Source organism: Beta vulgaris, chromosome 3 (assembly GCF_026745355.1).
Source record: "Beta vulgaris subsp. vulgaris cultivar EL10 chromosome 3, EL10.2, whole genome shotgun sequence".
Lineage (NCBI taxonomy): Eukaryota > Viridiplantae > Streptophyta > Magnoliopsida > Caryophyllales > Amaranthaceae > Beta > Beta vulgaris.
This window is the reverse complement of record NC_079204.1, coordinates 3,446,140-3,458,470: the sequence shown is the minus strand read 5'-3', so window position 1 is coordinate 3,458,470 and position 12,331 is coordinate 3,446,140. Positions and strand designations below refer to the sequence as shown.

The window sequence follows — 12,331 nt, the reverse complement described above, 5'->3', positions numbered from 1 at the left end:
TCTGAACTTATTTGATCTGAACTTATTTTTTCTGATCTGATCTGAACTTATTTTTTCTGAACTGATCTGATTACAAGATCTTATCTTTTAGATTTCTCTCAATATATAAGAAAAAATATAGTCATGTGGAGTCTTGTTTGATTCGTCTCAATGAGTACTTTATTAATATTCAATTATTATAATTTTTACTAATATGTAATGAAAGATATTTAATAGTAAAAATGAATTTTTAAAACTGACTGATCTGATCTGAACTTATTTTTTCTGATCTGATCTGATCTGATTAGATCTGAAATAAGCAAAAATAAGCTGAACTGAACATAGCCTTAGTTTCTCTAGAAAAACTCCAATAAATAAGCAACGGTATTAAAAGGGGGTGTGGAGTAGAGTATTAAATTAGGGGAAAAAAGAGTATTAAATATTTATAATGTGTTGTGACCTTATGTGGGGGAGTGGGCCCTAAAATCTTAGGCTCAAGTCCCTATATGGCTATATCATAAATATACTAATGGAGGGCCTCGACCTCGGTACGGTGCAACATGCAGAAAAAGATAGTCTTCTCCAATTGCGTGGCATTTCATAAACATAAAAAATATAAATCATATAGTTATATTTAATAAAATAAAGGGTTTTTCTACGCTGTGCCCTTATGTTAACAAAATTCTTCGTTGTACTTATTTTTTGAGCTTTTCCCATTGTATTCTTAAACTTTTAAAATATCACACAAAATATTTTTATTAGTAGAAAATCCTACTCCAAATCTCACTTAACCTTCAATTTCTCATATCATATTCCAAACCTTACTCGATTAATAAGGGTAAAAAATCCTACTCAAAAAGTAAGAAAGTACCAAAACCGACTGTTTGATATTATGTATAAGGATATTTTGTATAATGTTTATAAAGGTTAGGGTATAACATGGAAATTTCAAAAAGATAAGATACTCCATCCGTCTCAATTTAGTTGCTACATTTTGACCATAGGCACTATTTACGTCATAATTTTGATTAACTTTTACTCCATATATATAAGAAAAAACATAGTTAGGGCCTGTTCTCTTCGGCATAAAACAGCTGAACTGAACTGAACTGAACTTATCAAAGCTGAACTGAACTGAACTGAACTTATCGGAGCTGAACTGAACTGAACTTATCAGAGCTGAACTGAACTGAACTGAACTGAACTGAACTGAACTGAATTGAATTGAATTAAATTGAATTGAATTATATTACATTGAAATAAATTGAATGTAATAATAATAAATAATATTTTAAACAATAATAATATGAATATTAATATAATTATAATGATAAGTAATAAATAATGAATAATAATAAGTAGTATTTTGAATATCTTTAAATGATAGTTATAAATAAATAATATTAATAATCATAAATTAATAATAATAATAATAATTAATGATAGTAATGATAATTAATAATAATTATTTTATATTATTTTTATTAATATATTAATACTTGACGATGATATATAATAACAATAATATCTAAAAAGTAAATTAATATTACTATTTTAATAATTAGATTTAATAATTTAAAAATATTTAGTAATAAAAATAATGATTGGGTTGGACCGCGAAAATTACATCATAAACCGTCTTGACGCGATTTGATTGGTTTATGGGCTAAAAAAGGTGGGTTTATTTGTGCTTTGACCTAAACCATGTTCCTCCTAATAATAATAGTAATAATAATTAGTAAACTATAATAAAAAAATATATAGAAACAACAACAACAATAATAATAATAATAAAATAATATATAATACTTAATAGTAATGATATATATTAAATAATAATAATATAATAATAATAATAGTAATTAGTAAAATAAATTATACCAACATAATAATAATAATAATTAACAAAATGGTTATAAAAGAATAGAGCTGAACTGAACTGAACTGATCTGAACTGAACTGAACTGAACTTATTGGAGCTGAACTGAACTGAACTGAACTTATTGGAGCTGAACTGAACTGAACTGAACTTATTAGAGCTGAACTGAACTGAACTGAACTGAACTGAAAATAAGCTGGGGAGAACAGGCCCTTATGTTGGATTTTGGGCCTGTTCTCTTCGGCATAAAACAGCTGAACTGAACTGAACTGAACTGAACTGAACTTATCAAAGCTGAACTGAACTGAACTGAACTTATGGAAGCTGAACTGAACTGAACTGAACTTATCAGAGCTGAACTGAACTGAACTGAACTGAACTGAACTGAACTGAACTGAACTGAATTAAATTGAATTGAATTATATTACATTGAAATAAATTGAATGTAATAAATATATAAATAATATTTTAAATAATAATAATATGAATATTAAATAATAATTATAATGATAAGTAATAATAATGAATAATAATAATAGTAGTATTTTGAATATCTTTAAATGATAGTTATAAATAAATAATATTAATAATCATAAATTAATAATAATAATAATTAATGATAGTAATGATAATTAATAATAATTATTTAATATTATTTGTATTAATATATTAATACTTGACGGTGATATATAATAACAATAATATCTAAGAAGTATAATTATATACTATTTTAATAATTAGATTTAATAATTTAAAAATATTTAGTAATAAAAATAATGATTGGGTTGGACCGCGAAATTACATCATAAACCGTCTTGACGCGATTTGATTGGTTTATGGGCTAAAAAAAGTGGGTTTATTTGTGCTTTGACCTAAACCATGTTCCTCCTAATAATAAAGTAATAATAATTAGTAAAGCTATAATAAAAAAAATATATAGAAACAACAACAACAACAACAATAATAATAATAATAATAATAATAATAATAATAATAATAATAATACTTAATAGTAATGATATATATTTAAATAATAATAATAATAATATAATAATAATAATAGTAATTAGTAAAATAAATTATACCAACATAATAATAATATTTAACAAAATGGTTATAAAAGAATAGAGCTGAACTGAACTGAACTGAACTGAACTGAACTGATCTGAACTGAACTGAACTTATTGGAGCTGAACTGAACTGAACTGAACTTATTGGAGCTGAACTGAACTGAACTGAACTTATTAGAGCTGAACTGAACTGAACTGAACTGAAAATAAGCTGGGGAGAACAGGCCCTTTGTTTGATTCATCCCAATTTGTATTTTCAAAATATATAAGTTTTACTCATATATGTAACTCAAGTTATTGGTGTTTGAAGTTGTATCTCGTAAACAATAATAAAGCAAATGTAGCAATTAAATTGAGACAGAGAGAGTACACATATAATTCCGTAAAACATAAGGGTTGTACATGGAAAAACCCTAATATAAAATAAAGGTAAAAATTTTTAATCACAAGTTGACATAAACATCGCAATTATGTCACAGAGAGCACTGAAGAAAGAGATAGAGATACAATCTTTTAAAGAGAGAAAAAAATAAAATAAAAAGAGTACTTTTTGCAAAATGGTGAGAATGTTGGAAGCATGGAAGCAAAGTAAAGGCTAAAAATGGCGGCAACTATTTCCTTACTTTCTTCTATTTATTAAATCTTCTTTCATCTACAAAAATTTACTCCACACCCAAAAAAAAAAAGAGAGAAAAAGCAAAATTTCTTTATTTGTTTCCTTTTATAGTTTACTTCTTCAAGTGGGTTGTGACCAATTATAAGCAAAAGATAAACAAAAAGCAAGAATTTAAAAAAAAAAATTAGTGGGTGTTTTTTTTTTCTTTCTAATTTAAGAAAAAACACAATTTTTAAGGATGAAAAAGAATACTACTGGAAATAGCATTAGTAATGAAAATGGCGTTTCAAGGAAGAAATTCCAAGATGGTCAAGTTGTTGTAGTTGAGTTGGGTTTAAAGTTGCAGCAACAACAGCAAGATCAGAGCCGTTCATTTTTGTGTAATCAAAGTAGTAGAGCTGTTGATGTTGTTGTTGATGATGATGATGATGATGATCATGATCATAATAATCATGATGATGTTGATGTAAATGGTGGGTCCACATGTAATGTGTATAACAATATGATCAGTGATAATAATATTAATCCTATATCATATTCTGTTGTTGGTGATTCTTCTTCTACAACAACAACAACAACAACAACTTCTGTAAGAGGTTTACAGCCTTTTGATGTTTCTTCATATTACACTTCTGCAAATCCTTTCTTCAAATCTTCAGGTACTTTTTTTTTTTTTTTTTTTTTTTAAATTTTCCATATTTATTTTGTTATTTTTGTTGAAAAGATAACTACTTTAGAATGTTTTATGCATTTTTTTGTTCACATTTACATTAAAGATTACAACTTTATAATACCCACTAGTTTAAATTACATTATTATTAATGTGGTGTTAATAAATTATTATGTTATATGTATGTTCTTCAAGATCAAGGTTTTATATAGGTGCTTAAACCAACACAAGATCTAATTTTTTTTAATTGTTTCTCACTTCTCAAGATCAGATAATTTTAATTAGTAGCACTCCTTTTTGAAAAATCAATTTTCTATTCTACAACTATGTCCCTATTCACTTCAATATTTTATTTTTTTTTTTTTTTTTTTGAAAGAGAAATTTCATTAATTGAAGGCCAAACGGCATCTACAATAGATATTAAAGAAAAACAAGATACAATTAACAAGATTAAATCAAATTCGTCTTCAAAGAAACTATAATGAACCAAATCGAGCAATACAGCGCAGCCCCCTTGTATTTGCTGAATCAAACAGCTATTGATGAGGAAGTCTATCATTCTGACATAGTTTGGGAAGAACATTCTTGATGAACCATGTTAACCGTATCCGAGATTCCAATACCTTCATGTTGAGTCTCGAACTTCAACCAATAAGAACAATTTCTCATACCTAAAAACAAAAAAACTACACTCACAACTCCCATAGGGGAGAAGGAGATCTCCACAACGGAGACTAAAAACCCCATAACAGGGTTTGAAGATATCTCATAAAGAGATACTAATTTATTCAACAAAACAAAAAATGAAATAAAAACTGAAAATAAAAGCGGAAAAGGGGCTTACCATGGATGAAAGCATCCATGGCAGCCCCTAACGGATGAAAAAGGGGTAGAGGAGGCTAGGGTTTTAGAGAGAAAAAAAAAGAGAGGGTTAGGGTTTTTTTTACTTCTAGCGAGTCATGAGATATTTAGTTATCCACTTCAATATTTTATCATAATATCCTTTTTGCTTAGAAAAATGAGAACTTTACAACTTTTTTGTCTCCTCTAAAAGATGAAAACATTGTACTAAAAAACAGAGCAATTCTACAACCTACATTAGGTATTTTTAGTACTTACAAGTTACATGTTCATGTTAAAAAGGTAGAAATTTTTGTTGTTTTTTTTTTTTAATTTTCAAAAGAATTTATAATTTTTACTTATATATATGTACTTGTGTTATATTTATTTTGGGTGTGGTGGGTGCAGGTGGAATGGCTACAACAACAATGGGATTTCCATTTACAGCAGCACAATGGAAAGAGTTGGAAAGACAAGCAATGATTTATAAGTACATGATGGCTTCTCTTCCTGTTCCTCCTGATCTCCTCTATTCTGCTTTCGCCACTAATTTCTCACCTCCTTCCACTTTTACCCCTGCCTCATATTGTATGTCACTTCTATCTTATCTTTATTTGCATGTTTATTTTGTGTGTATGACAGTACGAGTGAGGTTGAGATGGTGGAGTAGTGGTATCGCTTTTCATCTCATATCCCTCGTGTCTAGGGATATGAACCATTTTTTGTGCGTGTCGTTAATATAATAGTATACACTAATGTTGTATATTGAAATCAAAATTTCGCCATCTTAATTTAGCTTGTACCTTGATTTTTATATACAACATTTGTGATTAAGTATACAATCCAAAGATGTTATGGTAAAAATGTTCATAAGAGTTGTGATTAAGTAGATTTTTGTAGTAGAAAACTAACATATTGTTATTTTTTGGGTTGTGAATTGATTGGAAGGGCAGTTTTGGGAAAGTATGGGAGTGGAATAAGCATGAGATGGAGTGGAAATAGCAAAGATGCAGAACCAGGGAGGTGTAGAAGAACAGATGGAAAGAAATGGAGGTGCTCAAGGGATGTGGCGCCTAACCAAAAGTACTGTGAGCGTCACATGCATAGAGGACGTCCCCGTTCAAGAAAGCATGTGGAACTTCAACAACAACAACAACAACAACAACAACAACAACAGCAACAACATCAGCAACAACATCAGCAACAACAGCAACAACATCAGCAACACCAACAGCATCATCATTCTGTGTCCATCAACAACAAAGACAATGACAATAATGCCCCTACTAAGAAGACTCGTTTGACTGATTCATCCCCTTCAAACCCTCAATGTGTTGGATCTTCTGTTCAACCTTCTACAAAAGCTTCCATCTTTAATCATCATTTGGTCTCTAATTCTAACCCTTTTGAAGATTCCAGGTGGGTTTTCTATGTTTTTGAATATGGGTATCTTAAATAGGGCATTTCACTAATGTGGTGTTTGAATTAGGTTTTTATGCTATATCAGTAATTTGATTGGAATAAAAAAAGAGAGTTTTCTTGCAAATTATTGTTCTTTTTTTTTTTTGATGGGTGTGTTTGACTTAAGTTTCTATGCTAAGTCAGTAATTCAATTGGAATAATGGGTGGTTAGAGGGGAAAAAATCATGAGTTTTCTTGCAAATTATTGTTCTGTTTTTGTGTTTTGATGGGTGTGTTTGACTTAGATTTTCAACCATCTACTATTTTTAGGGATAGAAGTGATGTTAAAATAGTGATTTAAGTGTAGTAAATGGGTGATCAAAGGAAACAAATCATGATTTTCCTTGCAAATTAGTTGTTCTGTTTTGATGGTTGATTTTGAGAGTTTTTGGTGTTTTAGGAACTTGGGTTGGAGTGATGAGCAACAATGGAGTCAAATGGTGCAGACAAACATGAATTCCTCAGTTTTCCAGCACCAATTTAATGGGGAGCCATTGAATTTGAATTCACATGCTGGTTTCAATCCTAAATCTGATGACTTGGGCTTGCTCGAAAGGCCCTTGATTGATGCTTGGAGCAATGGTGGTAATGGTAATGAACTTTCTCTTGCCTCCTCAAATGGAGGAAACTCCAATTCCATTGATGAAGAAATGTGCCAAATCCATATGGGCCTTGGGCTTATTGACTCATGGGTTACTTCCACCACCACTCCTGGAGGCCCATTAGCCGAAGTTTTAAGGCCTGGTAATCCAGCAATGTCAGATGTGAGTGAGATCGAGTTTATCACTCCACCAGCCACAGCAGTCTCGTCTCCTTCTGGGGTTCTTCAGAAAACTCTTGCTACATTTTCTGATAGCAGTGAGAGCAATAGTCCTATTACATGCCATAATAACTCCAAGGCAAACTCAGATATGCCATTTCACTGGTTGAATTAGTATGTTTCTTTTTTCTCATGAAGCACATTGTGTTGTTTAAAGCTTCAGTAAGAATTGGTAGATAAATCCAGGATTAGGTGGCTGTTTCTTGCAACTAATAGCTGGAAATTTTGTATGCTTTTGTATGTTCTTTTGATGTGTATGATTTCCAACTGTGTAGTAGAATTTTGATATTCTGTTGCTGGAAGAGCAGAAATATTAGTTAGTATGTTGAGTTTGAAGGTGTCTAGATGTGGTTGCTGTATGAATAACACTAAACACTGAAGCATTTGGTGGTGAACAACAGAATGCAAGGATATTAGTACCTTATTTACTACCTTGTTTAGCACCAAACGGTTTGGTGTTTTTCTGCCTCTTGCTTATGAACTCTATAATCTGCTTTTTAAAATGTCAGAGTTTGTGAAGCGAAAATGTGAAACTTTCAAGTCAGGCTAAACATTGGAAGATGTTACTATTGAAGGATCACTGGGTAAACCGTCAAACTATCAAGGACTAAGTTCTAGAGAGTTTGTCAAATAAGTACTATACAAGAGTTATAATTAGACTTCACATTTCAATACAAAGGTTACAATTAGATTTATTATCTCTGCACTCTTGGAGTATTTCTGCAAGATGGTGAAGCTACCTCTTCCGAGGAACCAAAAAGCAAGCGCTTCTTTGCATATCCTGCGCCTTCTCTCTCAGGTGTAGAAGGTTTTTGTTCTCTAGGCACACTTTGTGACCGAATACGAGCTTTAGCAGATGCAGTTTCTGCCATGTAACTCGGCACTGCAGCGTTGTTTCTATAAGAGCTGGCCAAGCGCGGTGTCTGAGACTTCCGGTAGATTGATGATTCCTCTTCTCTAAGGCATCGCGGGCTAGCAGAATGAACTCTTAGATGTTTGAGTTCGGGTTGGTGTGTTTTGATGGGTGTTTGGAAATATGAGTATGCGCTAGAATTGATTTGTTGGTGAGGATTTCCCTCTCTGAGTTTGAGATAGCTTGACAGTAACCTGTGGTTTGCACTTTCTACTTGAAGTATTCTGATGGGGGTTCTTTGGTCACAAGAATATCTGCCTGGTCTTTCCCATTGAGTTTCTTCCCTCCAATCTACAGCATTATCTAGTTTCGCTTCTGATTCGGCCTCCATGTGGGATTTCCATATCTGCCCATGAAACAATAGTCACAGATTATCAGTGGTTGGATTGATTGGTTTCGAAAGATTTGTAGGCAAAGAAAAGGGTGAATGTAGTAAATATTTATCTCGATTATAACATGATTCTCCATTATCTTCAACAAAGGCACAAGATTAATGGTGTTCTGTTGAACGTATGAAGTTTCTATTTCTTATGTTGTATTATGTAAACCAAACCAATACTTGGAAAAATGAATAAAAAGGATAACCTTGTCAGAGAAGGCACAAGCAAGATCTCTTTCAGAGTTCCAACCAGCTTTCTGAGTTATTCCAAGCATTGAGATCGAGTCGATTTCTTTTTCGACACTCTGATTTTCATCCCAATCTCCTTCCTTTGACTGCATTACGACACAGTCAGTAATAATACGCAAGAAACAGAGATAACTCTGAAGTTAAACTGGTAGATTACGCTGCAGAATTCTCGACATACCAGGGGAATTTTGTCAGTGAAAGAACTAGAACTAAGGCTTCCCCCGTGTGAGATTGAATGTCTGCGACGTTGATCACAAACTCTCGCTTGAACACGAAAGAGAGCTTGCATTCGCGTCAAGGTTAATGTTGTTCTCTTCCTTACATTGTGCCCTCTTACTAATGCTTGCAGCTTTACCAGCCCTTTCAGTGCCCTTAGTGCTCTTCTTGCCTTTAAAAAATTCACACCAGTTGAATTTGCATTTCAAACTTGTATCTGAATTACACTGTCAAAAAGCTAATAATGCATGATACTATAATGCTCAAAGATTTTATTTCTTCTCATCTTTGAGGAACATTATCAACACAAGGCCGAAAGCATAGAAAATCATCAAGAATCAATTTAATCAGTCTTGGTTCAGTAAAATCAGGTGAGGAAAATATAACCTTTAGTATTAGTCCTGTGAATGCCATCAGGTAGTATAAGTGTGTAACATTGGTTAAAAGAATTAGCCTAAGCCATAGTAAAACCACATTATTAGTAATTCTAATGATTCAACCACATTATTAGTGTAAGTGTGTAACATTGGCCTGTGAACACGAAGGAGAGCTTGCATTCGCGTCAGGGGAGTTATATAGGGAGTTAGGGACACAACCTACCAGATATCCTCTGAATGTTTTCTGAATGGTAATAGCAGCTTGGCTTTCTTCTCGGATCAATATGCATGGCCTAGTCATCCTAATAAACTCCACAGCTGCCTGAGCTGTCGCGACAGCAGCCTCAGCAGCTGCTGCAGTCGCTATTGCTACCTCGAGTGCATGCCTTTTGTCCTTCTCCACAACCAAATCTTGTGCTCCACAACCAGCATTTTCACTAACATGACTTACATTGTTAGTAGTTTTTGTCACGTAATTTGGATCCTTGGTATTTAAGGATTTTCCAAAAATCCATCTACGCTTTCCTCTTCTCTGCATAAAACAATCCAACTCTCAAAAACATTAGTATAACAAATTTAAGAACAATGTAGTAGTGATTAGAACCTATGAAGCACGGAAACCTCTGAAAACACCGCGATTTTCATGCTAATGAATCCTGAAAATGGCTCGAACATATATTAAGAAAACTACTAACTATGAATGAAAATGATCACCTTTTCTTGTTCTTGTTGTTCAGAATCTTCACTTCTACAACTTCTTTTGTCACTGTTATTCTGCTTATCTTTGCTAGGTGACATAAATGCCTTCTTTACTGCACTTAACCATGTTGAACTTCCTCCACTTTTCCTCATAATTTTGAGCACTTTGGTTTCCTGATGTAAGGAAATGAGCAAGATTTGTAACTCTAAAGTTTATGTTATACTATAGTATAGTCTATAGTAGATATGCTTTGGATGCTTTTGAGTTTAAATTGTTAGTGCTATTAAAATGTAAAAGTTGGTACAGAGGAATAATTGGGGATATCATATATTATAAAAATATCATAAAATAATAATGTGTGTTAGTGAAAATGTGATGTCTTTGTATACTAAAATTAGGATGAAGTAGATTGGTACTTGCAATATATGCCTAATGTTTAAAACAACTTCTGCAAAACAAAAAAGTGTACAAGTTACTCTGTCGGGGGCATTGTTACTTGCAACAGTGAATCAAAGATTAAAGAGGTTATAGTAGACAGTAGTTGAATTGAACTTTAAAATTCAGTAAGTTCTGTCCAATGACTACAAAAAAAATAGTTCATGTGAAGAAAAAGTTATAATTTACTCTTGTAATATAAATGCTTACTGTAGTACTATTTTTGGGACACAAGACCAAGTGCATTTTGTTTTCTTGAGAAGAAATTTCCCTAAAAATGATTAATATGGTTCCCCCATAGTAATATATTGGCCTTTACTAGCTCCCCTTATATATCAACTCTAATTTTATCTCAAAATATATACGTTAATACAAATCATACAATCATACCTTTCAATTTTTTTTTCTTGTTTTATAAAATAAATCTAGAGATGTGTTGTTTGAGTTGTAACATAATGTAGTGTTGGGTATATGGTAGTATATGAAGCTCATGGAGGTGTATGGGTGTGGAGATGAGGTTGCGTAGAAGAAAAACGTCATTTGGGACATAAGACCAACTTTGAATGGACATATCTTTCAATCTATAAATGATTTTGAGGTGATTCAAAGTGGAGGTGATAGCTTGTTCCGAGAGCTTTCCAATGATAGGTCATACGTCCAATTCCGGTGAGAAACGAGAAAGTTATGACGATTTTACGAAGAACTGACAAAACTGACGGGTTCTGTCCGCCCGCGGGTTGTCGAGCGCGACCGCGGGGTGTCGAACCGCAAAGCCTAATTTTTTCCGGTTTTTGGTATTAATGAGGGTATAAATATAAACCCTAATTATGTTTATTCATTATTCATCATCTTTAAACACATAGTTTGAGAGAGAGAAAGCTTTAGAGAGAGCTCTTGAGTGCTTTTGTAATCTCTATCAAACATTCATCGATTCCTAGTGCAGATTCGTGGTTTTTTCTCCCAGTTCTTGGGTTTCCACGTAAAATTTCTGGTGTGTTCTTTCCTGCTTTATTATTTGATATTCTATTATTGTTTGCTATTATTCTTAGATTGATAGTCAATAGAACTTACAAGTGGTATCAAGAGCTAGGTTTGATTATTGTCTAGATCTAGAATAATTAACAATGGAGGATTCAAAGATTAGAATTGAGAAGTTTGATGGGACAGATTTTGGATATTGGAAGATGCAAATAGAGACATCTTATATCAGAAAAATCTTATCAACCTTTGTCTGAAAAGCCTGCTGAGATGGAGGAGGCTAAGTGGAAAGTACTGGACAGACAGGCACTAGCGGTGGTGCGTTTGACATTGGCTCGGACTGTGGCGTTCAATGTCAAGGATATCAAAACAACGGCTGGATTGATCAAAGCACTGTCAGATATGTATGAAAAGCCCTCTGCAATGAATAAGGTATATCTGATGCGCCGTTTGTTTGGTTTAGAGATGAATAATGGTAGTTCTGCTGCTGAACATATTAATGAATTTAATTCATTAATAAGTCAGTTATCTTCGGTTAATATTGCCTTTGAGGATGAAGTGAAAGCCCTAATTTTGTTGTCCTCTTTACCTACTGCTTGGGAAACTGTTGTAACTGCTGTTAGTAATTCCTCTGGTAAAGAGAAATTGGTTTATGATGTTGTCCGTGATCTGATTTTGAGTGAGAGCATTCGAAGGAAGGAGAGTGGAGAATCATCTGGAGCATACAGTGCAGAAGGTAGAGGGAGGGG

The 12,331-nt window shown here is 32.6% G+C and overlaps 2 protein-coding genes across 2 annotated transcripts; one reads left to right on the top strand and one right to left on the bottom strand.

The window, feature by feature from the left end:
• Positions 1-3,384: 3,384 nt before the first annotated feature.
• On the top strand, positions 3,385-7,763 carry LOC104883343 (growth-regulating factor 7). Its single transcript, XM_010667847.4, has 4 exons — positions 3,385-4,203; positions 5,463-5,642; positions 6,008-6,473; positions 6,916-7,763. Exons 1-4 carry the CDS (start codon positions 3,783-3,785, stop codon positions 7,448-7,450), a joined length of 1,602 nt encoding a protein of 533 aa, XP_010666149.1. The 5' UTR covers positions 3,385-3,782; the 3' UTR covers positions 7,451-7,763.
• A 113-nt stretch (positions 7,764-7,876) lies between these two features.
• LOC104883342 (protein IQ-DOMAIN 17) lies at positions 7,877-10,477 on the bottom strand. The gene is made up of 5 exons (XM_010667846.4): positions 10,184-10,477; positions 9,693-10,001; positions 9,055-9,264; positions 8,834-8,962; positions 7,877-8,594 (listed from the first exon to the last, which is right to left on the bottom strand). The coding sequence occupies exons 1-5, from the start codon at positions 10,319-10,321 to the stop codon at positions 8,031-8,033; spliced, it is 1,350 nt and encodes a 449-aa protein (XP_010666148.3). The 5' UTR covers positions 10,322-10,477; the 3' UTR covers positions 7,877-8,030.
• Between the last annotated feature and the right edge of the window lie 1,854 nt (positions 10,478-12,331).

Bases quoted from the DNA above. Each gene is read 5' to 3' on its own strand.
- LOC104883343 (XM_010667847.4), top strand. From the start codon at position 3,783: ATGAAAAAGAATACTACTGGAAATAGCATTAGTAATGAAAATGGCGTT. The intron at 4,204-5,462 runs GTACTTTTTTTT...TGGTGGGTGCAG, and splicing joins TCCTTTCTTCAAATCTTCAG to GTGGAATGGCTACAACAACA. The intron at 5,643-6,007 runs GTATGTCACTTC...TTGGAAGGGCAG, and splicing joins TTTTACCCCTGCCTCATATT to TTTTGGGAAAGTATGGGAGT.
- LOC104883342 (XM_010667846.4), bottom strand. From the start codon at position 10,321: ATGAGGAAAAGTGGAGGAAGTTCAACATGGTTAAGTGCAGTAAAGAAG. The intron at 9,265-9,692 runs GTAGGTTGTGTC...AATTTTTTAAAG, and splicing joins AAACATTCAGAGGATATCTG to GCAAGAAGAGCACTAAGGGC. The intron at 8,595-8,833 runs GTTATCCTTTTT...TTTCATGGGCAG, and splicing joins CTTGTGCCTTCTCTGACAAG to ATATGGAAATCCCACATGGA.